The sequence below is a fragment of the Mercenaria mercenaria genome, chromosome 4 (assembly GCF_021730395.1).
Source record: "Mercenaria mercenaria strain notata chromosome 4, MADL_Memer_1, whole genome shotgun sequence".
In the NCBI taxonomy this organism is placed as follows: domain Eukaryota; kingdom Metazoa; phylum Mollusca; class Bivalvia; order Venerida; family Veneridae; genus Mercenaria; species Mercenaria mercenaria.
The window spans coordinates 37610179-37637185 of NC_069364.1; the positions used below are offsets into that span (position 1 = coordinate 37610179).

General features: G+C 36.3%; 1 protein-coding gene across 2 annotated transcripts in view; it reads left to right on the forward strand.

Annotated features, from left to right (window-relative positions):
• The window catches only part of LOC123551472 (organic cation transporter protein-like), a 65305-nt gene that overhangs the window by 24673 nt on the left and 13625 nt on the right, over positions 1 to 27007 (forward strand). Inside the window, exons 1-7 of one of the 2 annotated variants that reach the window (XM_053540928.1) lie at positions 14678 to 14807; positions 15550 to 15714; positions 21547 to 21670; positions 22831 to 22934; positions 23950 to 24104; positions 25670 to 25838; positions 26219 to 26434. In XM_053540928.1, coding sequence (XP_053396903.1) covers positions 15632 to 15714; positions 21547 to 21670; positions 22831 to 22934; positions 23950 to 24104; positions 25670 to 25838; positions 26219 to 26434 — 851 coding nt within the window. In that variant the 5' untranslated portion in view covers positions 14678 to 14807; positions 15550 to 15631. Of the gene's footprint in view, positions 1 to 14677; positions 14808 to 15549; positions 15715 to 21546; positions 21671 to 22830; positions 22935 to 23949; positions 24105 to 25669; positions 25839 to 26218; positions 26435 to 27007 lie in introns of those variants that run through there. The other variant, XM_045340437.2, reaches the window with a different exon arrangement.

Consider the following 27007-nt stretch of genomic DNA (forward strand, 5'->3'; position numbering starts at 1 on the left):
TTGATTAACTAATTGTAACGTTTCAGTGCCACACAAATCCCGTCAGTGAAAAGCTAGCTCATCACTAAAGGTGATTTAATGTGCATATATACTGTCATCTTACTCCAATGACAATTGACAGGTTTACAAATTTGCATATTAATGGAATTACTTCCCTTTATGCATTCAGTAATCGTTACATTACTTTCCCCTCCGAGAAATCTCGTCCCGAGATTTGGGCTAGGAAATTCATGGGTAAGGCAACTCCAGTCCGGCAGTTGACTTCATCCCACCGCTGCCACCATTTGTAACGTTTCAGTGCCACACAAATCCCGTCAGTGAAAAGCTACCTCATCACCAAAGGTGATTTAATGTGCATATATACTGTCATCTTACTCCAATGACAATTGACAGGTTTACAAATTTGCATATTAATGGAATTACTTCCCTTTATGCATTCAGTAATCGTTACATAATCAACTGTATATGCCGACCAGTGTGACGACCGTTGTATCTTCTGTGAGGTAAGATTAGTTGTTGTGTACATTGTGTTGAAAATATTTAACTTACAGAAATCAATTTTTTGTAGAAAATTATAGACTCTGTATATCAACGGATTACAGTTCTGTGAAAATTGTTGGAACAGGCAAAGAGATGTGCGTGAAATTAGCCAGAGCAGCCAGAGTAGCCAGAGTTCAGCCAGAGTTCGGCCAGAGTTCAGCCAGAGTAGCCAGAGTTCAGCCAGAGTTCGGCCAGAGTTCAGCCAGAGTAGCCAGAGTTCAGCCAGAGTTTAGCCAGAGTAGCCAGAGAAGTCAAAACTCTGGTTACTCTGGCTAGCCAGAGTAGCCAGAGTTCAGCCAGAGAAGTCATAACTGTGGTTACTCTGGCTGGCCAGAGTAGCCAGAGTTCAGCCAGAGTAGCCAGAGTTCAGCCAGAGTAACCAGAACTCTAGTTACCCTGGCTGGCCAGAGTAGCCAGAGTTCAGCCAGAGTAGCCAGAACTCTAGTTACCCTGGCTGGCTAGAGTAGCCAGAGTTCAGCAAGAAAAGCCAGAGTTTGTAGGATGTTAAAATGTTCTGGCTACTCTGGTCAGCCATAGTATCCAGAATAGCCCGAGTCACCTGGATTTTATTTGCTTTGGTTAGTCTGGCCAGAGTAGCCAGAGTTTCTATGATTTAAAGAGCAGGCAGAGTAACCTGGTTCACAAAACATTTTCCGTCTTAGCTGAATTTGATTATGAAACTTGATATGTAATTTCTATCTAAATAGCATGTTTAAACTGAATTTCAAGTTAATTACTATTTTTAAGTGGCTATTTAGAGTAGCCAGAGTAGCTAGAAATCTGGTTAATCTAGAGTAGCCAGAGTAGCCAGAGTAGCCAGAACCCTTGTTACTCAGGCTGGCCAGAGTAGCCAAGTTCAGCCAGAGCAGCCAGAGTTCAGCCAAAGTTCAGCCATCAGTAGGAAGAGTTTCTAGGATTTTAACATGTTCTGACTACTCTGGTCACCAGAGTATCCAGAGTAGCCCGAGTCACCAGGATTCCTTTTGCTCTGATTACTTTGGCTGGCCAGAGAAGCCAGAGTTTGTAAGATTTTAACATGTTTTTGCAAATCTGGTCAGCCAGAGTAACCAGGTCCCATGTTCACAAAAGTTTTTCAGTCTTAGCTGGATTTGATTATGAAATTTAATAATTGAGCCGTGCCATAAGAAAACAAACATAGTGGCTTTGGGACCAGCATGGATCCAGACCAGGTTGCGCATACGTGCAGTTTTGTCAGCTTCCATGTTGTTTGCTTTTAAAGCGTATTGGACTTTGAGAAACTGTTAGCGAACAGTATGGATCCTAACGCTCAGGCTGGTCTGGATCCATTATGGTCTCAAACCCACTATGTTGGTTTCTCATGGCACGACTCATATGTCATTTCTATCTAAATAGCATGTCAGAACTGAATTTTAAGTTAATAACTATCTTCAAGTGGCTATTTAGAGTAGCCAGAGTAGCCAGACTCTGGTCACTATGGCTGGCCAGAGTTCAGCCAGTGTAGCCAGAGTAGCCAGAGTTCAGCCAGATAGCCAGTCCTGGTTACTCTGGCTGGCCAGAAATATCAGAGTTCAGCCAGAGTAGCCAGAAACCTGGTTGCTCTGGCTGGCCAGAGTGGTCGAGTAACACGATGTCAATTGCTCTGGCTACTTTGGTTAGGCAGAACAGCCAGAATTTCCGAAATGTCCATTGGTTCTAGCTACCTAGGCTAGCCCATAGCCAGAGAAAATACTGTAATACCTATTGCGAAATGACCCTTTTGGTTCTCTCAGGTTTGATTTTTGAGTGTTTTATATATATCAAGTGATTCATAAAACGGACTTCAAAGAATTGTCTATCTTTTAGACTGCAGCCAGAGTAGCCAGACGTTCTAGGATTTTAATATGTTCTAGCTAGTCTGGTCAGCCAGAGTAGTCAGAGTGACCATGATTTCTTTTGTCTGGCTACTCTGGCTAGCCAGAACAGCCAGAATTTTCGAGATGGCCATTGGTACAAGCTACCCTGCTAATCAGAAATAGCCAAAGAAAAAACAGTAAAACCTGTTGCCAGAGTAGCCAGATTAATCAGAACCTGGTTACTGTTGCTGACCAGGACAGTCTGTTTAATAATTTTCACATAAGTCCTGGCTACTCTGGCTGGCCAGAGTAACCAGGAATAACTGAAATGCGCACGGGTTCTGGTTACTCTGGCTGGCCAGAAAAGCCAGAGAAAATACAGACAAACCATGTAAACTAGAGCCATTTTTAAAAATGTATGACCCTTTTTTCATAAAAATATCATGTTATACATGATTAGGCTGCACTAACTGTTGTATATAATTATAATGTAAATAAAAAGTTAGACCTTTTGCGTTTTGTGTGTGTGGTATATGAAGGCTGAAATTCACAAAGATTTAAGCGGACAGGTCTATATATTTATGGTAGATTGAAAGTCTTTAAAACACGCCTGAAAATATAAAATAACAACAACAACAACAACAAAGAAAGACGGCATGATTTTCGAACAAAGTTAAGAGTTACACGAAACAGAAAATGACACTTTCCAAAAAAAAAAAAAATAACAGGGTATATGCAAAGGCTGTTTGTTTATATATACTCAGCGTCACTGAAAAGTTACCACCATAATGACCCTTATATTTTAAAAATCGCACTGGACTGTGTTAAAGGTATAACACGACTACATTTTTGACGCAGCTGAGACGTCACTGGTGTAAAGATTTGTCAAATTCGATTAACTCCATTTGAGGCACGGGCTGCACTTGCAAAATGACTTTTTCCAGCAATGTTGACATGTACGAATTTTCTATCGCAAATCATTCATCGCACTTAAAAGTTAGTCGACAGACTAAAAGGAATACGTCAAAAAAACCCAGAATATCCTTGCTAAGAATGCCACGTTTAAGGCACGATCAACGCCATCAGGCCATTGGCATGGTTGACGCCGAACTTTCATGTCGCGAAATTGCACGTCGTATATGCTGTTCTCACCTGACAGTCATGAAATGGGTTAGGAGACATGATCAGACAGGTCTATGAGTAATAGACCGCGCACAGGCCATGAAAAAGTGACGTCGATATTGTATAAAATAGTAAAGAGGTATATATTAGGTGGTAACTTTTCAGTGACGCCGAGTATACATTGTAAATAATGCTTAGGTATGTTTTCTTTTTCTATAATTGTAATTATACAAAGTAGCCTGCAAGGTCTGTGGCAGAATGTATCAGCATTGATATTTGATATTACAGCCCACACTAATTTATTTGAACTGGTAGGCGTCCAAGGATTTTGGACGTTTTCAATCCACTACTTTTGAAAATATTTTAACAAAATATTAAATTGACTACTAAGATACAAAAACAAAATTTTGATATTCCTTCAAATTTCTTCAAAAATGACTTTAGTTTCAACGTACCTCAAATCGGTTGTAACAGTTTTCTATAAGCTTATACAATGCATTCCAAATTCATTGTTCTCAGGACTCTTAATGTAAAACTAAGAAGTCGTAAAAACATTGCGAGTCCGGATATTCCGGCTATACTATACTAGTAATATGCCTGTATCATGTCAAAAGGTATTTTCGATACAAGTTCTTAGAATATCCTTTAACAGTTTATACAGGTCCTGGCAACTTATTTATTACACACGATGTCAACCATCCACACGATAGCTACATTTCGGTTGCCCATGGCTAAAACCAAGTTACTAATTGATATATTGCAAATACCATTTTGTATGATGTTGCACCTTTTTGAGAAACCTTCTTTGAATAATTCCGCCTCCATAGCTCAGTGACTAGAGCGTCTGTCATCTAATCCGACCGTCGCGAGTTTGAGCCCTGGCGGAAACGGACATATATGTGCCTGCCATGTTGGGGTCAAAATTACATCATGGCGAATAAAGGCTAAGCCCGGCACGGCACGACGATTAATGGAGCACAATTTTTTAAAAATTTTTGTCAATGTCCAGTTTTGAGCATGCCTTGAAAATAGCGCTGTCATGCAAACAGTACAGATATTCCCCATAAGTACGATGTTCCGTTTGGACAGTCATGACTTTTTATCTAATACTAAATCGTGATGCACAATGGTACAATGACGAAACGCGATGGCACGATGATGAAACAACGGTTGTATGATGGTGAAAACACTGGCGCGATGGTGAAATGTCGATGTAATATCGCGTTTCACCGTCGTGTTTTCGTCATCGTACCATCGTGTTTTCATCATCGTACCATCGCATTGTCACCATCCGGAGGTCATGCGCAGTGGTACAATACATGTTTCAGTAAAATACAGGCTTGATACAATCTCATTTTCACATTGCAATTTTACAGTTCTATTGAACAGAGCACTGAACATTTTGGAAACAAAGAGAATCTAATGGTAAATTTCTTCTCTCAAAATACATTTAGAAACATTCATCTATTGTTGACAAAAAATGTGTACGGGACTACGCATTTCTAACTGGAAGGCTATGGTACGATGGTGAAACCACGATGGTACGATGATGATAACGCGATGGCACGATGGTGAAACCACGATGGTCGGTGATGAAACGCGATGGCACGATGGTGAAAACGCGATGATATGGTGGTGAAAACGCGATGGTACGATGTTGAAAAACGCGATGGTACGATGATTGAAACGCGATATTACATCGACATCGCAAAATCGCGATTGCAGCATCGTACCATCGCGTTTTTACAATCGTACCATCGTTGTTTCATCAATCGTGTCATCGCGCCATCGCGTTTTCGTCATCGTACCATCGTGCATTGCGGTTTAGTATTAAATAAAAGCCACGATTGTCCAAACGGAACGCCGTACGTAACAGTGTGAAAATGGTGAAAGTCAATTGTAAACATTACTGAACAAAATTAATAGGTAAGACTAAGTCAGATTAAATGATATTTCATAGTTTACCATTATATATTGAGTGACCCTCATACACTATGCTTAAATGTTTTAGCTCTTGTCACTGTGTGAGGTTTTAAGATCAACTTTTGTCTTGTCTGTCAGATTGAGTCAGGCTCTTTGACTGAACTCGGTACTTATTCCATTTTGTATTGTGAAACCTTAAAAATCTTCTCAAGTATCGCAAGACCCAGAGCTTAGGTATTTTGCAAGAAGCATTGGCAAGTACATCTCTTTCAAAATTGTTCAAATCATGGACTTCGGGGTCATATTGGATCTGCATTGGGGCTATAAGTTTCATATAGAGTAATATATTAAATCCTATAAAAATAGTCTTATTTTCCTTTAGGCCCAGACTATATATATTTTGTATGTAGCATGGCCTAGTGAATGCCTCTCTTAAAATTGAGCAAATCATGTCCCCTGATATCAAAATTGCCCCCGCTTGTGCTAATGAGCTTGCAAAGTCTTTCAGGAAAATCTTTTAAAATCTTCTCATAAGAATTGCAATGACAGAGTAAAGATATTTACATGTTCAAACCAATACCCCAGAGTCAAAATGGATCCTACATAAGTTTTACATAAAAAAAACATGATATACTTAACATAGCAAACATCTTTCAGAGCCACAAGGGTACTAGTAAGAGCTGAAATAGTTTTGCATGTAAATTAGCAAAATTTATAATGGAGTTCTTTCAAACTTGATTGAATCACCACCCCCGGGGCAATATAAGTCTCTCTCTGTGGATTATCAAGTATACTTTTAATCTTATACAATATAAGTTTAAAATTTCCAGAATACCCAGAATTTAGAATTGACAATTACAAATTGTGAATTTTTACTATGACTGTCATATCCCACAAAGTCCAGGTAAGCGATTCAGGACCACAAATGTCCTGTATTTTATACTGATATCATAAACAATTTCAGTGAATTCCATATAACTTTGAGTGTAAAAATAAAGAATATTTATTTGAAGGCTTCTTGTTTTGTATTTATTTAACTTCAGTGTTTGCCTTGAATTTGTACCAAATAAATTAATTTGAAGACATAACGATAATATAAAGAAATTGGAGAATAAATTTTTCATACATGTTGACAACAACCAATTCCTGAAATTTGCATATTAAAGTTGTGGAAGTTGACGAAATGTTGACATGTGAACACATACACTTAAAGCGGCTTAATAACGGTATTTCATCTAAACCCTTGGAAAAAGGTAGGTACCTGTGGCATGAAATCAAAACGCAAAATGCCATTCAAAAATTGATTGTGGTCACCTTATGCCATCAGACAATCAACATTCAATGTTGTATTAACTCGGTATCATTGTGTATGTGTATGAAATGATACTCACTGTGTTCGATTAAACAGTTTATAGGACTGCTAAATGATAAGACTATTCTTTGAAGTCCGTTTGATGAAACACTTGATACATGAAACACTAAAAAACCCTAAGGGTACAAAAAAGGGTCATTTCGCAACATGTTAAAGCCTTAGAAACTCTGGCTACTCTGGCAGAAGTCCGTTTTATGAATCACTTGAAACATAAAACACAAAAAAACCAACCCTGAGAGAACCCAAATAGTCAACAATCTTCTCACACCTTTCCAATATAGCTTCCGTTCCAAACATAGCTGTGAGGCTCACCTATTATCCTTTAAAGAAGAAACTTTTGACAATATCCAATCCGGAAACAAACAGGTCTCATTGTAATGGATTTCTAGAAAACCTTCGACAAGATTCTCTATAAAATCATGAAACTTTGTGTCGATAGAATCTCTCTATCCTGGATTCAATTTCCTTAGTAACCGTTCTCAATCTGTAGTAATTGAAGGCTCACACACTTTACCAGTTCTTTCAGGGGATTCCTCAAGGTTCAGTGTTGGGTCCTTGTCTCTTTCTTTATTTTATCAATGACCTTCCTGACTCTGTTAAAGGCAAAATACGCTTATTTGCTGATGACACTATCATATACCTCAACATAGACTCGTTAATAACCTTACAAAGTTCAAGATGATTTGACAAAATTAGAATAATGGGAACGTAACTGGTCTATGGAATTCAATCCTGATAATGCGAAGTAATAGGAATCTCAAAAAAAAAAATATCATCTTACCATATATATTACTTAATCAAGACCTAAAAACTACAGAAAATGCTTCATATCTTAGTGATGTCTTAACTTTGAAACACTACTGAAATATTACATCTTCAAAGCTAGTAAACACTCTCAGATTTATACAAAATATGTACAATTTTTATAACAATAATATTAAAGAAACTGCCTAAAAACCATACGCTCGCCCACAATTAGAATACTGTAACACCATATTGCATCCATTGCAGAAAAAACTTAGTATATGAGATTATTATCATTATTATTATTATTATTATTATTATTATTATTATTATTACTAATCCAAATTTGTTGAGCGCCAATTTAATATAAAATATACGTTCAAGGGCGCTTAACAATTAAACATGTGACATATCGCAGATATGTAGGTAAATCATAAAAACATGGCATATGCAATATTAAAACTGAAAGTGAATGATTTGATTAATGGTTATTTGTATAACATTAATCGGGATTGCATGTATTCTTCTATGTTCTAGTGTCTGCCATTAAGTTTCAAACATTGATGTTACGCTGCTTTGGTATGAGTAGCCAGAACATGTTAAAATCCTAATAAAGTCGTGTTACATCTGGCTGAACTCTGGTTACTCTGGCCAGCCAGAGTAATCAGACTTCTGGCTACTCTGGCTGAACTCTGCCTACTCTTGCCAGCCAGAGTAACCAGAGTTCTGGCTTCTCTGGCTACTATAAATAGCTAACTGAAAATAGTTATTAACTTGAAATTCAGTTTTAAACATGCTATTTAGAAAGAATAACATACTAAGTTTCAAGATCGAATTCAGCTAAGACTGAAAAAGTTTTGCGAACACGGGACCTGATTACTCTGGCTACTCTTGCTGACCAGAGTAGCCAGAACATGTTAAAACCCTAGAAACTCTGGCTAGCCAGAGTAACCAGAGCTACTTTAATTAACCACTTGAAAATAGTTAATAACTTGAAATTCAGTTTTAAATACGCTATTTAGATAGAAATGACATATTAAGTTTCATAATTAAACTTAGCTAAGACTGAAAATACATGGTACCTGGTTACTCTGGCTACACTGGCTAGTCTGGCTGATCAGAGTAGCCAGAACATGTTAAAATCCTAGAAACTCTAGCTTTCTCTGGCTGAACTCTGGCTACTCTGTTAGAAACAGCCAGAGTGACCAGAGCAAATGATATCCTGGTGACTCGGGCTACTGTTGCTACTTTGGCTGAACAGAGTAGCCAGAACATGTTACAAATCTAGAAACTCTGCCTACTCAGGTTGAATTATGGCTACTCTGGCCAGCCAGAGTAACCAGAGTTCTGGATACTGGATGAACTCTTGCTTAACTCTGGCTACTCTGGCCAGCCAGAGTAACTAACCAGAGTTCTGGCTACTCCAGCTGAACTCTGGCTACTCTGGCTAGCCAGAGTAACCAGAATTATGGCTACTCTGACTGAACTCTGACTACTCTGGCCAGCCAGAGTAACCTGAGTTATGACTTCTCTGGCTGAACTCTGGCTACTCTGGCCAGCCAGAGTAACCAGAGTTATGACTTCTCTGGCTGAACTCTGGCTGAACTCTGGCTACTCTGGCCAGCCAGAGTAACCAGAGTTTTGACTTCTCTGGCTGAACTCTGGCTACTCTGGCTAGCCAGAGTAACCAGAGTTTTGACTTCTCTGGCTACTCTGGCTAAACTCTGGCTGAACTCTGGCTGAACTCTGGCTACTCTGGCTGAACTCTGGCCGAACTCTGGCTGAACTCTGGCTACTCTGGCTACTCTGGCTGCTCTGGCTAATTTCACGCACATGGCAAAGAGCTATAAAATAATATACTTTTATACTTCTTTGGACAAGGGGGGTATTCGATCTACTCCTTACCATGGAAAAAAAATGGCGGCCAAAACTGAAAATGTGAGTTTTTCTTACTTTTTTGCTTTTTCAAGGATATCTAGACAATAACACATGTCTATCAACCTGCTCCACTGTTTTCTCCATCTACCGGTACCTTTCACTTTGGAAACAGCACTTTAATTTGTCTGGAATGCTGGTCATGAAATTCGAATCGATGGAAAATTCTCCGGTAAACACGGGATAAGGAATAGTGCGACTTGCAAAAATGGTCTTTTTACCTAATATACCGCAGGTTGTAAGCTATTTTTCTGATTTGAATGAATATTTCCACATATTTATCTAATACTGTTGGTTTTGAGCAGATCACAGTTCGTATTTTCAAAAAAACACAAGTTTTGTCCGATGGTAAGGAACAGTGTGCGAAAATTAGAGGATAAGGTGCAGTGCAATTTTTATAAACGGATTTTACAGTTTTCTCTCATCATTTCTGAGATAACCAGTTGACATTTTTATACCATGTAATAATTAAAGAGGTCTGAATCGTGACCCTGGCTGTTAAACTACACTAATATTGTAGATGAACCATAGTGTAAACCCTCCTATCGTTAAGTTTTAAATGACGAACAATCGAGTGTTCCTTATCGTGGTTGTTTAAAAATAGGCTCCGGAAGCAAATTAAACATACTATAATTCCAGTGAATATGTGTTTATACTTGTTACCTAATGTGAATTGGATTTATCATATCCATAATCCAAAAAATGTACAAAAGACAATTTAAAATGATACATACGTTACTGGCGCCATGCGCAAGTTTTATACAAAAATTCACAACGCTTGACCGCTTTTATAGTTAATGACAGATTTTTTAGTAAATGCAAAGAATACATGTTCCCTAATTATTAATAACTGCATCATAATATGTATGTTTGTGTTATTACGATTCCTAAACAATAAAAAAGATATGACGCCAATGAAGGAATACTTTGGTTATGGATCTATCCTTCTATGAATATATGAGCTTGACATATAAAGAATATCGTTTTTATGTCTTTATAGGTTATTTCTAGTTTTGTTTCAACTACATGTTATAATATTTGATACAAGATATACTTAGTAGTGATATATTTTTCACTTAAACTTTCCTTATGTAAAGATTCCACTTTCTATGATACAAACGTTACATTTATTCTAAGACACTGCAAATCACAGCAGTTCATGTTGAACTAAGAGTAGTTTTTTCATGCCAAAACAGTATATGCATTTTCAATACATCAATCATTTGTCTGTTATGAAGCAGAGGCCCTTCTTAATTTAAATGGCATAAGAAATGGCAAAATGATACGTGATCGATACAAACGTTACCAATCTTATTTAAAATAACATAAACAAGAAAGTGTCACTCAGTTTTAATTGACAGTGTCATCAGTTTGTATCGTCTATGTCGTAAGATGCAGATTTCACACAGGTTAAGTCGCACATTTGTCCTTGAAGAAGTGTTTTCTTTTTCTGAAAATGTTCAATAGGCTCCGCTGGTAATGTTCGGTTTAAATAGGAAGCTTAAAGTAAAACCTATTTGTGATTATATGACAATTATATTTTTTTGTTTCAATTAAATTTATGTTGTTGTACATATTGAGTACGCCATAAACACAGTACAAATTAGTGATACATACGTTACGTATGGTAACGTATGTATCCTTTCATGCCTGATATATTACTTTTTATACAACATGAGGCTTCTTTTATTTTTTGAAGTCAAGGTTCCAAGATAATACGCTCAGGCGTTTTAATTTGCTAAAAAGTTTTGTTTTTATCACTATTTTTGTTTAAAACACGTCATGCAAATTCTATTTTTAAAATCTAAAAATATATGCTTTAATATTAATTTCTTGCTAAAAAGGTTTTGTTTACAGAATTGGTCGTATGTCACAGTGTTTTTAGCATAAAGATACATGTTTAACATATTTTTGAATACAAAATGAATGGAAACAGCATACCCATGGTACCCATAGCACAGTGATCGGTAACGTATGTATCAATACATAGGTTATTGGTGTATCACTGTTGACTTGTGGTGGGTTGCACATCAGGTTAACATTATTGTAACATCAAGGGCTAAAATCTGAAAGGTGTATCGAGAATGTGAGAAGGCTAAAGACAGTGCGCTACTTTAAAAAGAGAGAATCAGACAGTGAAACTATTACCTCCCTGCTAATTATATCCTTTGGCAAACAGAAAATGGAGGAGAGAAAATAAGAAAAACAAAACGAGAAACGGACTTCGAGACTTCGAAAAAAAAAAACAGTACTTTTTCACAAGAAATGTATAATATGACATTATACATTCCCTGTGAAAATGTACCGTGTTTCTTTTGGAGTATCGAGAGTCTGTTTCTTAGTTTGTTGAATAGGCTTTGGTTGTTCGGGCGCAGGCTTAACCGAAAAGATAGTGTTTGTAGTTTTACTAAGAACGTATGCGACCTTACATTACTTTATTTTCGTATCTATTAAAATCGATACCTTAAAACAAATCGCTGCCGTAGAACTGGTAGCTAAAAGGTAAAAGAGCTAGCTTTAATTACTGTTAAGGTAAAAATCTGCAAGTAAAAGGGCATAAAGTTTTGTTCCAACCGTGATATATCTTGAAATATTTTTTTACAAGACCGTTAATATATTTGAAAAAGTCTTTACAGTAAAGACAGACTTAATAGAACTGTTAACTCTGAATGAAATTTTATATGTAGAATTGTTGGTTTTTGTTGGTGCTTGGTTCATGAATGTGGTTGTACTCAAATAAAATGATCTTTTCTTCATTATTTGGAAAAGTTCTGACACGGAGACTTGTGGTTATATTTAATTTTTAATATAAGAATAAGTACTTTTTCTTTGTGCATTTCATTATATACAGCTTAAAGTGGTGTGATTCAAGGATTCAGTGACAAAAGCACTTGTTATAAGAGCTGCCACTTACAAATATACAAGAGAACGAGATTACCAAATCCGCCTTTGAAAATACGAATAATTAATTTGTCAATCGTAAGAAATAATTAATTTGAATAAATAAGTATTTGTGCTTTTGATTTACAATGGTCGGCTTCAATTTGATGGCAATCTTGAACACGAATTTTGATACCCGAAAATGAATTTATTAGTTAATTTGGGATACATACGTTACCATCAGCATATTTCTGATCAGTTTTGACAAGTTCAATATGTGTTATTGTTGATTGACATAAATGTTTCCAAGAAAAGCTTGATGATTAAATGTTCTTAAATTCGTGGTATAAGATACATAATGTTGGTAAATAACAATCATATTTGCCACATATTAAGCCTTACTTGAATGTATTTTTTTCTCATACCTATGTGCAATGATACTTACGTTACTTTTGCAATGCAGCTTAAGATACAAGCAGGACACATAAAATATTCAAATTGCTCTTCCAAATATATATGTTAATGGCATCGTAAGAGTATATCTATGATTTTATGAGCTTATTATGTTTGCGATTTGCCTTTTGTCAATGTTTTTAAATATGTTTTGTTACAGTTAAATGTTCGTTCAATAATCTGCTAACGAACTCGCGAGGTAATATTCCTTAATAACTCTAAGACAACGTTAACTTAAAATGTAAGAGTTAACCATAATTATGAAAAGTCGTATACATAGTTATAGCTTCAACCACGAATAATTTCTGGTCTTTGTATCCATAAAATCGTGAATTAGTGCGCCTAAATGTCGCATAACATATGTATTTTAACGCAAAATTACTAAGAATGCATAACACCTAAACAAGTTAAGTGGTGTTGCTGAGTTTTCACTATCTTTAGTAAAACACATTGTATTTTAAGTAGGTTTAACTTTTAATGGTTTTTTAAGACAAAACAAAAATAAAATAATATTTCAACATTTTGTAAGGCAATTGCTTGTTGTTAATGACTTTGGGCGCTATACCAAATAGAAAGTTATAAATACCTAAATGTTGGCGAGGGATACTATATTAAATACTTGCTGAACTTTTGGCTTTCAGTACATCACGTGTCTGATAGACAGGCGGATACCTTTTAAATCTTACTACATTTAGCAAGAGATAGTTATAAATGATCACCAAAATATTATTGTAATAGAATTTTACTTGATTGTCTCTGAAAAGAGCAAAGTAAAAAGTTGCTTGAAGAAGTGAACTGCACCTTATCCTCTTATTTTCGTACACTGTTCCTTACCATCAGACAAAAAACTAAAATTACGACTTTTAATCTGCTCCAGACTAACCATGATGGAAATATATATTGATTCTTTTCTTCTAATTAGAAAAACAGCTCACAATTATTTGAATTATAAGGAAAAAAGACTATTTTTGCTAATCGCACTATTCCTTATCCCGTGTTTACCGGAGGATTTTCCATCGATTCAAATCCCATGACCAGCATTCCAGACAAACTACAGCACTGTTTCCAATGTTAAAGGTACCGATAGATAGAAAAAACAGTGGAGCAGGTTGATAGCCATGTGTCATGGTCTAGAAATCCTTAAAAAAGATAAAAAGTAAGAAAAACTCACATTTTCAGTTTTGGCCGCCATTTTGTTTTGGTGGTAAGGAGTAGATCGAATACCCCCCTTGTTTGGAACAGGCGTAAAACACAATCGCATTATCTAGATACATCTGGGATTATTTTCGTCATGATAAAATCTTCATTTTGAAAATTTGAAAATTGACATGCACACGTAGAAATGTATTCTTAATAAAAGCTTAAAAGGATTTTAGAATGTATTCATCACTTAAGATTTTATGTCTTGACTTTGCCTGCCACTTGAGATATCTTCGCATATAAAATCTGGCGAAATCAACACCCGCAGCGTTTTAAAACCAAACTTTATATAAATATTTTTTCTTGAAAATTGACATGCACACGTAGAAATATATTCTGAATAAAAGCTAAAAAGGATTTTTAAAAAAATCATCACTTTAAATGTTGTCATGTTTTTGCCTGTCACTTGATTTCTGCGTATATAGAATCTGGCGAAATCAACACCCGTATACGTTTTTTGTTTCAAAACCACCTTATACGTTTTTGGCTAATTGCGCTCGCCCCATTGGAAAAAATCAATCCATAATTTATTGGTGCACTACTTTTTACGGACGTAAAAGTGTATAAATGCTTATGTAATTCCAGTCCTAGATTGTTCTCAGATGGATTTTAATCAAAATAAATACATACTACGCACACATCGTCTATAATAAATCATAACACTTATATTTAGTTGCATTAAAGTTGTTTCCCCTTGATGCAGTTACGCCATTTTCTTCAAATGTTTACCAAATTACATGCTACAAAAAATTGGTTGATTTCATTGAAAAGTGGATGAAGAAAAGCATACTAATTTATTTGATAACATCAATCTACATTATTTGGTAAGGGTAAATACTTATTGATGCATGTCATTTATCTTTTTTCTGTTTTTTTTTTCTGTCCAAATGATCAGCATTTGCATACGAAAGTTGGTGGGGTAAGGAATTTACATTATCACCGCAGTTTCGCCACAAGAGTACACAGCATGTATGCAGCAGGAGTACACAGCATGTACGCCGCAGGACTCGGGCCAGGAGTACCCAGCATGTACGCCGCAGGGGTAGTACACCGCAGGCTCATTTGTATGTGCAGCGTACATGCTGCGTACTATTTCCCGCATACTAAATTTCTCCAGCATACATCCTGTGTACTATGTAGTCCACAGCATGTACGCAGCAAGTAGTACGCGGCAGAGCTCATTTGCATGTCAAAAGTGTACTACAAACGTACTATCGGTGTATGTGCGGTGTATATCCTACGTACTATTTAAAGCCCTTGATTTCAGTACACATCATGTACGCATCATATACGCTGTATGTACACAGCAAGAGTACGCAGCAGGCCTTTTTCTTCTGTAAGGGATTGTTTAAAACTGAACATAACATGTTGATGGGTAAGTTTAATTAAAAGATGATTTTAAGTCTGAAGGCAGGATGAATAGAATGTTAGGTCTTTATAAATTTAAATCATTGACAATAAGACTCGTCTACGAAAAGTTTAGGTAGAGCCTGAAATTGTATTTTTTCTTCAACTTGTAGAATGAATTTAAATTTAGACAGTGAAATAATATTCTCTATTTTTTAGATGTGTGATTCCTGGCTATGATAATGACACATACGAGGTACAAAGTGATGAACATAGTGCTCTAATAGACAAATATATACCTATGTCTTCTGACGAACATCTGGAGTATGACAGGTGTAAGGTGTATGAATACATTGCAGAAAATGGCAGCTTCACTTTCTACTGGTACTAAAAGATTTCAAATTTTAAAAGATACTTAATATGTGAATTTTATCTGTATGTTAGGATTAAATTTTATATAGATTGACGTAAACATGGAATCCACAAAATTATTCCGTAATGAAATGTAATACTTTAACTTCACATAAATCAAACTTTGAAAACATTTTAATTGATTTCATGTGTTTGTGAATCACAAAATTAAATCCTGAGTAATAAGCATTATTTAACAAGAGACTGACTCATCACAAACACATCCCGGCCTATCAACAAATCTATACATCACACACACACCCTGACCAATAGACACATCCATACATCACACACACACCCTGGTGTATAGACAAATCCATACAGCACACACACACCCTGGCCTATAGACAAATCCATACATCACACGAACACACCCTGACCTGTAGACAAATCCTTACATAACACACACACACCCTGGCCTATATAGACAAATCCATATATCACACACACAACCTGGCCTATGGACAAATCCATACATCACACACACACACACACACGCTGGCCTGTAGACAAATCCATACATCACACACATGCCCTTGCCTATAGTCAAATCCATACATCACACACATACCATGGCTTATAGACAAATCCATATATCACACACACACCCTGGCCTATAGACAAATCCATACATCACACACACACCTGGCCTATAGACAAATCCATACATCACACACACACCCTGACCTATAGACAAATCCAGACATCACACACACACACCCTGGCCTATAGACAAATCCATACATCACACACAAACCCTGGCCTATAGACAAATCCACACATCACACACATACACCATGGCCTATAGACAAATCCACACATCACACACACATCCTGGCCTGTAGACAAATCCATACATCGCACATACACCCTGGCCTATAGACAAATCCATATATCACACACACACCCTGGCCTATAGACAAATCCATACATCACACATACACCCTGGCCTATAGACAAATCCATATATCACACACACACTCTGGCCTATAGACAAATCTGTACATCACACACACACCCTGGTCTATAGACAAATCCGTACATTGCACACACACCCTGGCTTATAGACAAATCATCACACACACACCCTGGCCTATAGACAAATCCATCACACACACACACCCTGGCCTAAAGACAAATCGATCACACACACAAACACACCCAGGCCTATTGACAAATCCACACATCACTCACACACACCCTGGCCTATAGACAAATCCATACAGCTTTCAGTTATTGTAAATTTTCCTTTTTTCCAAGTACTTTTGTTTTTTAGGAAAAACCTTCCATCTGAATTGTTCTTCTGCACAAGATTTGTAGCAAAGTGTGTTTTTACTACTCTTGTCTGTGTATCTTTTTTCTTTATAGAGAATATAGGAAGTATATGGAGAGCTCTCCTACTCACCCTGGCATCCCCATTTACACCTTCACTGTCCTTGGTTTCAAGTTTTTATGCACTTTCACTTTATCTCTGTAATAACTTGATGGATTTGCTTCAAACTTAAAATAGTTGGTCCTCATCAACGCCCACATCATATGGCACAAGTGCCATTTCTCTTGCACATATATATTATAAATTATGCACCATGATGAAAGTCACCAGAGTTTTTGCTATACCCCCTCTCCCCCCTCCGCATTCTAAGGCATTGTGTGAAGACACTTTGATTACAACTCTCAGCAAGTCCAGATCTCATTTAGTACCCATCACAATTGAATGAAACTTCATACATGCCTTCCCTATGATAATAGGAAATAAATGACCGGTTCAATAACTCTTGCTTTCATTTTGGTCAAATTATGTCCCTTTTTGTACTAAGCCATATTTTTCTTTTCTTTTTTCAACAAAATTTTGTTTGCAATTGTCAGCAAGTCAGTATCTCAGTAACTAAATATAGTTCTTAGCCATTTTTACAACAAAATTGTGTTTGCTATTGTGAGCTAATTAGTTTCTCAGTAACAACACATAAAAAGTAAACAATACTTACCCCTGTCTTTGCCATCATAAAGTGTGAATTAGGGTTTTTTAATTCTTGATGCCATTTTGAATCAAATATCCCTTTTTTTATATACTTTTTTAGATATTTAGATTAAATTAGATTTTAAGCTTCTGTTTCTTTTATCTGTCTTGAATAGTCATTTTGTTATTTTTTGGTGTGAAGTGGAAGTGGGAATACATCTCTATGTCCATCTGATTGTCTGCCCCCCACCTGTCCGGTCTGTAACTCAACAATCCATGAAAGAATTTTTAATACTACTTTGCACAAATGTATCCCATTATAAAACGATGTGTCATGCACAACTTTCAGACCCCTAGCCCCAACGTCAAAGTCATACTTGGCGGTCAAAGGTTAACATGGCATGAACAGGGTCTGTTTCGAGTCCAGTCCAGAACTCTGCCATCCATTAAGGGATTACAATATTACTTGGCATAAATGTTCCCCATAATCAGACAACATGTTATGTGCAATACGCAGACCACAAGCTTAAAGGTCAAGGTCACACTTGGAGGTCAATGGTCAATAGGGATTTTTTCCTGTATGGCCCATAACTTTGTCCTCCAAGACAAGATTTAAATACTAGTTGCACAAATATTCCCCTTGAAGGGACACCGTGTCTTGCACAAAACCCTTATGCCTAGCTCAAAGATCAAGGTCATACTTGGAGGTCAAAGGTCAACAGGGCTTTTTTTCCTGTCCATTCTGTTACTCAACAATCCATTAAAGCATTTTAGTAGTATTTGGCAAACATTTTCCCCATAATAAGTCAGTGTGTTTTGTGCAAATCAGGACCCCTATCTCAGAGGTCAAGGTCAATAGTGTTTTTTTCCCGACAGGTCCATAAATCTATCATCAATAAAGGGATTTTAATATTACTTGGCACAAATGCTCCCCATAATGAGATGATATGTATTGTGCAAACCCTTATCTCTAACTCAGAGGTCAAGGTCACAGTTGGAGATCGAAGGTCAGTAAGGTTTTTTACCTGTCTGATCCATAACTCAGTCATCCATTTTAGAGAAATTAATGAGACAATGTGTCATGCGCAGTACCTATATTTCAAAGGTCAAGGTCACACTGACAGGTCAAAAGCCAATATTGATCTTTTTTCTGTGCAGTCTGTAAGATATTTTAAGGATGTACGAGCGAATTTTTTCTAACGTTAAGATTTTTTTCATACCCTGTGAGCTTGAAGAACATTAGTTAACGTTTCTAAGACAAACAAGAGCAGAAAAACATAGGTCACCGAACTAGTTTTAATTTTATAGGGTATTTTCTTCACCCACTGTTTACGCATATCTGAAATTTGTAAAATTGAAAAAATGTTGGTACTTTATAAAACATATAATATCCTACTTAATCTTATAGGGATTTCAGATCTTACAGGTTAATATGAATATATGGTGATGTCAGTATTATATAAGCATAAATGTCACTAACAAATCTCTTTAATTTTTACATGTTGACATAATTACCCCACCCACTTTATTTTCAATGGAAAACGTATTTAGATCTACAAAAAAATTCTGATGTTAAGATTTTCAAAATATTTTGCAGCATTAATGACACACAAAAATGCTTCGAAATGGAAAGGAAAAAAAATGGGGTCACCGTGCATCTAAGAGATTTATTAAGAAAAAAACTGTTAAAAAGTGGTGAATTTTGATATTTTTTGTTCTTTTTATTTTAATTTATATTTTCTAGATAATATAAAGTGCTATCTTGAAAACTTCTATTATATTTATAGCTTAACATTATATGTATCAGTCAGAAAAATATCAAAACCAAACCTGATCTACTATAATAGATGTTTGAAATTACCTACCCCTACCCCATTGTAAATCTTACGTCAGTTTTAGGCAAATGCCAGCCAAAAATAAGGGTGAAAAAAAATTTTTCACAAAAAGCATAATATATTTGGTTAAATGGTACATTATTAGTCATATTTAAATTATTTAGCATTAATTTTTGGCAAAACTTTTGTTAGGAAGCAATATTCGAAGAAACATTTTTCAAAATGGCGGATATCCTGAAAAAAATGCTCGTACATCCTTAGTATAAGCACATTTATCATATGGACTCAGTTAAAAAAAATGTTGAAGTATTTTCTTCAGAATTGCTTCCCTTTAATATGATGATTTCTTACATTTTTCTCATATTTTCCCACTAATTTCAAATGAAATGTTATCAAAATTGAAATTAAGGTATTGGACCCCTAATAGTGATGTTTAAAAATTGGCATTTGCTTGGTATATTATTGAAGTTGACCATGTTTCACACTGTGTTGCAAATTTTAAACAACTTTTACCGTGCCGTTTTTTGTAAATTTTGTATAATTTATGGAATTTCCTCAAGCTCAAGTAGAGACAAATTTCAATGTGATGGCCACTATCTAAAACGTTTGCAGAGAATTCATTACAGCATAAATTTTGATAAAAGAAACATCAAACTATTGTTCAACAATTATAAAATACAAAATAAAACTGTAAATATCATTTTTTTCTAGGGTGCCTCAAGTAAACAAATTTAATGAGACAGAATTCTAACTCCAACATTGAAAAATTAAGGTCGAATCCTGTGGGTCTGTTTTGAATTTTGCTCACTTCATTCAAAAATAACCTTTGGGCAGAAGTAAAACCTACCTGCATTTCTTCCACAATATGTAATCTAATGAATGAAGGCAAAATAGAGAACTGTTACCGCATGTAACTCAGTATTTTTAAAGATGGCTAACTCTAGCCCTCCTGATTCAGAGGTAAATTCACTTTGAACAGCAAGAAATCGCTTATAAAATGAAAATTTTCCACTTATGTACAAAATATCCATAATAAGTCTTGAAGGAAGTAAAAGCTTACTAGAAAAAAGGAAAATATGGAGAAAAAAAATTTTGGTCCCAGTGAGGCTTGAACCTACGCCTCCCAGAAAATTGCAGTCAAAGTAGGTTTATGGCAGGAATTAAATACTCTTCAAAAAGGAGGTGCTCTATTACGGGTCCAATACCTTAAATACTATTTTATATTTATAGATGTTATATGCAATCAAAAATTGTAATTTTTCTAAATATACAAATTTAAATCCAAATGTTGTGTTAAAACAAATTGTATGTATATATATATATATATATATATATATATAGTACAATGTTGTAAATGCATCATTGGCAGATGTCTGATCATTCCTTCCAGTATGGGATGTTGTATTGCATGGCAATACTTCATTAACTTGTTACTTTTAAGTTTCTTGTATTTCTTTGACATCTGGTCAATTGCTCACATTACTCCTCCTTCATCTAACATTACACCTCCTCCCCTCCACCCCGCCCCCAGATGAAAATTCTATTAATCAAAATTGTTGCAGTTGCCTTTACAGTTCCTCTAAATGTTTGATATTTGAACCGTGCCATGAGAAAACCAACATAGTGGGTTTGCGACCAGCATGGATCCAGACCAGCCTGCGCATCCGCGCAGTCTGGTCAGGATCCATGCTGTTCGCTTTTTATGCCTATTGGAATTGGAGATACCGTTAGCGAACAGCATGGATCCTGACCAGACTGCGCGGATGCGCAGGCTGGTCTGGATCCATGCTGGTCGCAAACCCACTATGTTGGTTTTCTCATGGCACGGCTCATTTATTATTTTAGCTAGTTTCAGTGACAGGGCTTTCAAATAAATAAGCATTGCTATCCCCTTGTTGTAGAAACAAATAATTTCTTAATATCTAAGTTCTTTTTGATTCTTGAACTAAAATAGTCATTATAGAATTCTGACAAATTTCAGATAATGTAAGTAGCTATTAATTTCTAATATAGGACCTATAATTTTGGTGAGAACTCCACAGGCAAACAAACAGAAGAGCAGGGACCACGACAGGAAGTAAAATGTAACAGATGGGTTTACGACAAGTCAGTCTTCCACAACACTTTTGCTTCTCAGGTACTGTACATGACAAGTCTGTGTTAGAGAACACTTGCCTCTTGGGTGCTATACACACAAACAGTCTGTATTAGAGAACACTTCTGATCCTCAGGTAGTGTACATGACAAGTCTTTGTTAAAGAACACTTTTGATCCTCAGGTAGTGTACATGACAAGTCTTTGTTAGAAAACACTTTTGCCTTTCAGGTACTGTACACACAGACAAGTCTGTATTAGAGAACACTTGCTTCTCAGGTAATGTACATGGCACGTCTGTGTTAGAGAACACTTACTTCTCTGGTAGTGAAAATGACAAGTCTGTGTTTGAGAACACTTTTGCTTCTCAGGTAGTGTACATGACAAGTCTTTGTTAGGGAACACTTTTGTCTCTCAGGTACTGTACACACTGACACAGACAAGTCTGTATTGGAGAACACTAGCTTCTCAGGTAGTGTACATGACAAATCAGTGTTAGAGAACACTTCTCAGGTAGTGAAAATAACAAGTCTATGTCATATGAACACTTTCACTTCACAGGTAGTGTACATGACAAGTCTGTGTTAGAGAACACTTGCTTCTCAGGTAATGCACATGGCAAGTCTGTCTTAGAGAACACTTTTGCTTCTCAGGTAGTTTACATGACAAGTCTATGTTTGAGAACACTTTTGCTTCTCAGGTAATGCACATGGCAAGTCTTTGTTAGACAACACTTTTGCTTCTCAGGTACTGTACACAAAGACAAGTCTGTATTAGGGAACACTTGCTTCTCAGGTATTATATATGAGTAGTCAGTGTCCAAGAACTCCTCTTTGCTTGTCAGGTATGTGGGAACACTTTTGCCTATCAGGTTCTCTATATCAGAAACCTATGTTTGAGAACACTCTTACTTCTCAGGAGTTGACATGACACATGGTGTTTGAAAAACTTTGGCTTTAGGGAATCACATGACATGTCCTTCATTCGTGCTGCTTTCTTTAGGAATATCTTTATAATATATATTTGTATTGCTGAAAACACTAACCCCAATAAATATCAAACTGATTCACTCCTAGAATACTTATTGCCAGTATTGTTCGAATTTAAACAATTTTTGAGGGACGTTCAACTTAACGTATAAATGGGTTGCTTTATGTTGATCATGTTATAATTATGAAACTAAGTACATGTATAACCTTTAAGGTAGATCTGGTGTGTGACAAGGAAATATGGGTAGCTAATGCAGAAATGATCTTCTATGGTGGAATGCTGGTTGGGTCACTTGTTAGTGGAATCATTGCTGATAGGTATGCTTTTTACTTATGATATAGGTCCCATTTTTGTCGAGCCCGCATGCAGATATGAAGACATAGTTGTCCAAATGGCGGTTTGGTGTATGTGCGTGTGTGCGATCATCTGTGCGTCCGTGCATACGTCCATCCAGATTTGTTTGTCCAGACCGTGACTTTGACATGCATTGAGGAATTATGTTTATATTTGGCATGAATGTTAACCTCAGTAAAAACGGAGTGTCATGCGCAAACCCCAGTTCCTATCTCAAAGGTCAAGGTTACAGTTGGAGGTCAAAGGTCATGTTAGGTCTTGTCCGGCCCATAACTTTGACATGCATCAAGGAATCTTGTTCATATTTGGCATGAATGTTTAACTCAATGAAACAGACTCTATCTCAAAGGTCAAATTAGGGGTCAAAGGGGGGGCTCGACATGTTGCCCATGGGCATCTAGTTTCTACCAAATTGTCAAAAATACATCCAACATGAAATTTAAACAAAAACTAGCTCAAGTTTGAAAAATTAGTGTTCAGTAACCTGTCCACCATTACGCAGCTACACCAGATGGCTCCTGTGCTGTTTTGTTTAGTACTGTAATGCCCTAAGATGCCAAAAAAAATCAATAAAAATAAGTCAGAAATATTGGCAACTGTGAGTTGTATGCAAATCTTACCACTAAACTTTCATGTTTTATATTCATTGATGGTATAATGCCTTTTTCATTTATTTCGAAAATAAAAATGGATTTCTGCAGACGTTAAAGTTTTGTTTTTGTTACTAGTTTTTCATGTAAACAAATGACAGTTGTGGTAACTTGTGGCTGCGACACTCTTGAAATATTTTATTTTAATAGCATTTGATGAAAATGAAAAATATGTTCATGAAAAAAAAATATCCTCTGCTTATACTGTTTGATAGTATCTTAATTGGCAATCCTTTACAAATCCCTGGAACAGTACAGAAAAACTGAAAATAAATAATAGAAAATTTGTTAAATTTATGCTATTAAGTTGTGCATTTCTTTGTTTTAGGTATGGACGTAAACCAGTTATGTATGTAGCAGTGTTGCTGATGGTGGCCTCCTCCTTTGGTCTGGCTTGGGTACATGCGTACTGGTTATTTTGTATTGTTGAATTTATTTTAGGAGGCTCAATTGTTGCTTCTTTCATGCCAGCCTATATAATATGTAAGTGTCACTTTTTTCATGCCAGCCTTTATGATAATTTATGTTAGTATTCCTTCTTTTATGCAGGCATTTGAAATATGTTAGTATTGCTTCTTTCACACAAGCCTTTATGATAATATAGTTTTGCCTTTTTCAAGCAAGCATTTTTTTGGTCATTCCGTTTGTCCATCCATCAGTCCACAGTTTTGTGTCCTGTCCATAACTGTCATTTATCAAGGGATTTTAATGACTGGGCACATTTGTTTCCTATGATGAGACAATATGTCTTGCGCAAAACCGGGACTCCTAATTAAAAGGTCAAGGTCACACTTGGAGGTCAAAGGTCAACAAGGCTTTCTTCCTGTCCAGTCTGTAGCTCAATAATCCATGAAGGGATTTTAATATTACTTGGCACAAATGTACCCCATAATAAGATGATGTGTCTTACACAACTTTCAGACCCCTAGCTAAAAAGTCAAGGTCACACTTGGCAGTCAAATGTTAACATGGCATGAACAGGGTCTGTTTCTCTGTTCCGTGTACGGTCCAGAACTCTGTCATCCATCAAAGGATTACAATATTGCTTGGCATAAATGTTCCCAATAGTCAGACAAAGTGTCATGCACAAACCCAAAACCCAAGCTCAAAGGTCAAGGTCACACTTGGAGATTAAAGGTCAATAGGGTTTTTTTTTTCTGTCCAGTCCATAACTTTGTCATGCAAAACAGGATTTAAATATTAGTTTGTACAAATATTCTCCTTATCGTAGTGAATGTGCAAAGTATCTCAGTGACTGTACAAAGTATCTTAGTGACTATGTACAAAGCATCACAGTGACTGTACAAAGTACCTTTGTGACTGTAAAAACTGTACAAAGTGTCACAGTGACTGTACAAAGTGTCACAGTGACTGTACAAAGCATCACACTGACTGTACAAAGTACCTTAGTGACTGTACAAAGTATCACAGTGACTGTACAAAGTATCACAGTGACTGTACAAAGTATCACAGTGACTGTACAAAGTGTCACAGTGACTGTACAAAGTATCACAGTGACTGTACAAAGTACAGTGACTGTACAAAGTATCTCAGTGACTGTACAAAGTAAATCACAGTGACTGTACAAATTATCTCAGTGACTGTACAAAGTATCTTAGTGACTGTACAAAAAATCACAGTGACTGTACAAAGTATCACAGTGACTGTACAAAGTGTCACAGTGACTGTACAAAGTATCTTAGTGACTGTACAAAGCATCACAGTGACTGTACAAAGTATCACAGTGACTGTACAAAGTGTCACAGTGACTGTACAAAGCATCACAGTGACTGTACAAAGTACCTTAGTGACTGTACAAAAACACAGTGACTGTACAAAGTTGAAAGGTGTAAAACTAAAGGATCTGTGACCTTAGAAATTTTTTTTAATCAACATTGTATACATATTTTGGATTTTAACTTTAAGTCAAAGCATTGTTTCAAGGAACACAATGAAAAATCACCTTAACTTACAAATTTGTATAGCTTTAGTTTGGAGTTGTTTATTACTATAAATGCATCAAGATTGTTACAATTGCTCTATTCCAGCTCTGGAGATGACAAGTGCTAATAAAAGGGTGTGGCCAGGTGTTATCTCAGACTTCCCTTATGTACTGGGTTTGGTTCTGCTTGCAGCAATAGCATATGCATTACGTGACTGGTTCCAGATTCAGCTCTATACAGCCCTACCAGGAGTGCTCTTTGTCTTTTATTGGTGGTATATATTACTAAATCTTTTTGATTGACACTTATTATGCCCCGATAGGGCCGTCTGGAGCTTTCGGATTGTAAACCATCTGTTGGTCCGTCTGTCCATCTAGCATCCTTACTTTGCTTATCCAGAACATTATTATAACTTAAAAACTTTGTAACGCAGTTGGATTTTAATAACCATGAGACTCGTTTCTATTAGTGGCAAAATCACAGCATTTAGTGTGACATGGTGAAACAGAGAAGCATTAATACATTTAAAAAGATGAGAATTTTGTGTCACCTTTAACTGCTGGAGTTTAAGTGTAAAAGGTAAGAAAGTGTTTGTATCATTTATAAGTTACGGGGTAGTAGCTATCTCAGTACTTTATACTTGGGTCATTACAGGCTTATACCAGAGTCGCCGCGGTGGCTGCTAAGCAAGGGTCGTGTCAAGGAAGCGGAGCAAATTTTAAGAAAGGCTGCAAGATGGAATAAAGCTACATTACCAAAAAAATTGTTTGATGAGTCCATTGAAGAAGATTCAGACAAAGATTCCAGTTTCTTGAAGCTTTTTTCAACCAAGAATTTGTGCTTAAGATCAAATTTGATATTTTTTAACTGGTAATAAATGTATAAAGTTTATTCTTTTAAAATTTTAATTGACAGTTTTAGAGCCGTAAGATTTCATTTGAAGGCATTCAGTCTGAGTTTTGTTTTGGTTTATAAACACAAGTGAGCAGAAAGTTGACAGTGAGATGTTGTGATGATACTGTATCTGGCAGCCATTTTTATACGCCCGTCTCTGAAAGAGCGGGGCGTATTATGTGAACCCGTGGCATGCGGGCAGGCAGTCGGCATCCAAAAGCATGTCCACTCTCTAAGTCGAACCTCATCAAACTTGGTGACAATGTTTGTGGGCGTAATAGCTCGGCCAAGTTCAATAACCAGCAAAATCGCTCCAGGCACTCCTGAGTTATGGCCCTTGAATTATTCAAAATCTGCAAATTAGCCTTGTCCGCAATCTAAGTCAAATAGTTTTCATCCGATCTTCACCAAACTTTGTGACAATGTTTGTGGGCATAATATTTGGCCATTAGTTCAATCACCAGCCAAATCGCCCCAGGCACTCTTGGATTATGGCTCTTGAATTAGTCGAAAAACTGTGAATTTAGCCTTGTCCGCTGTCCAAGTCAA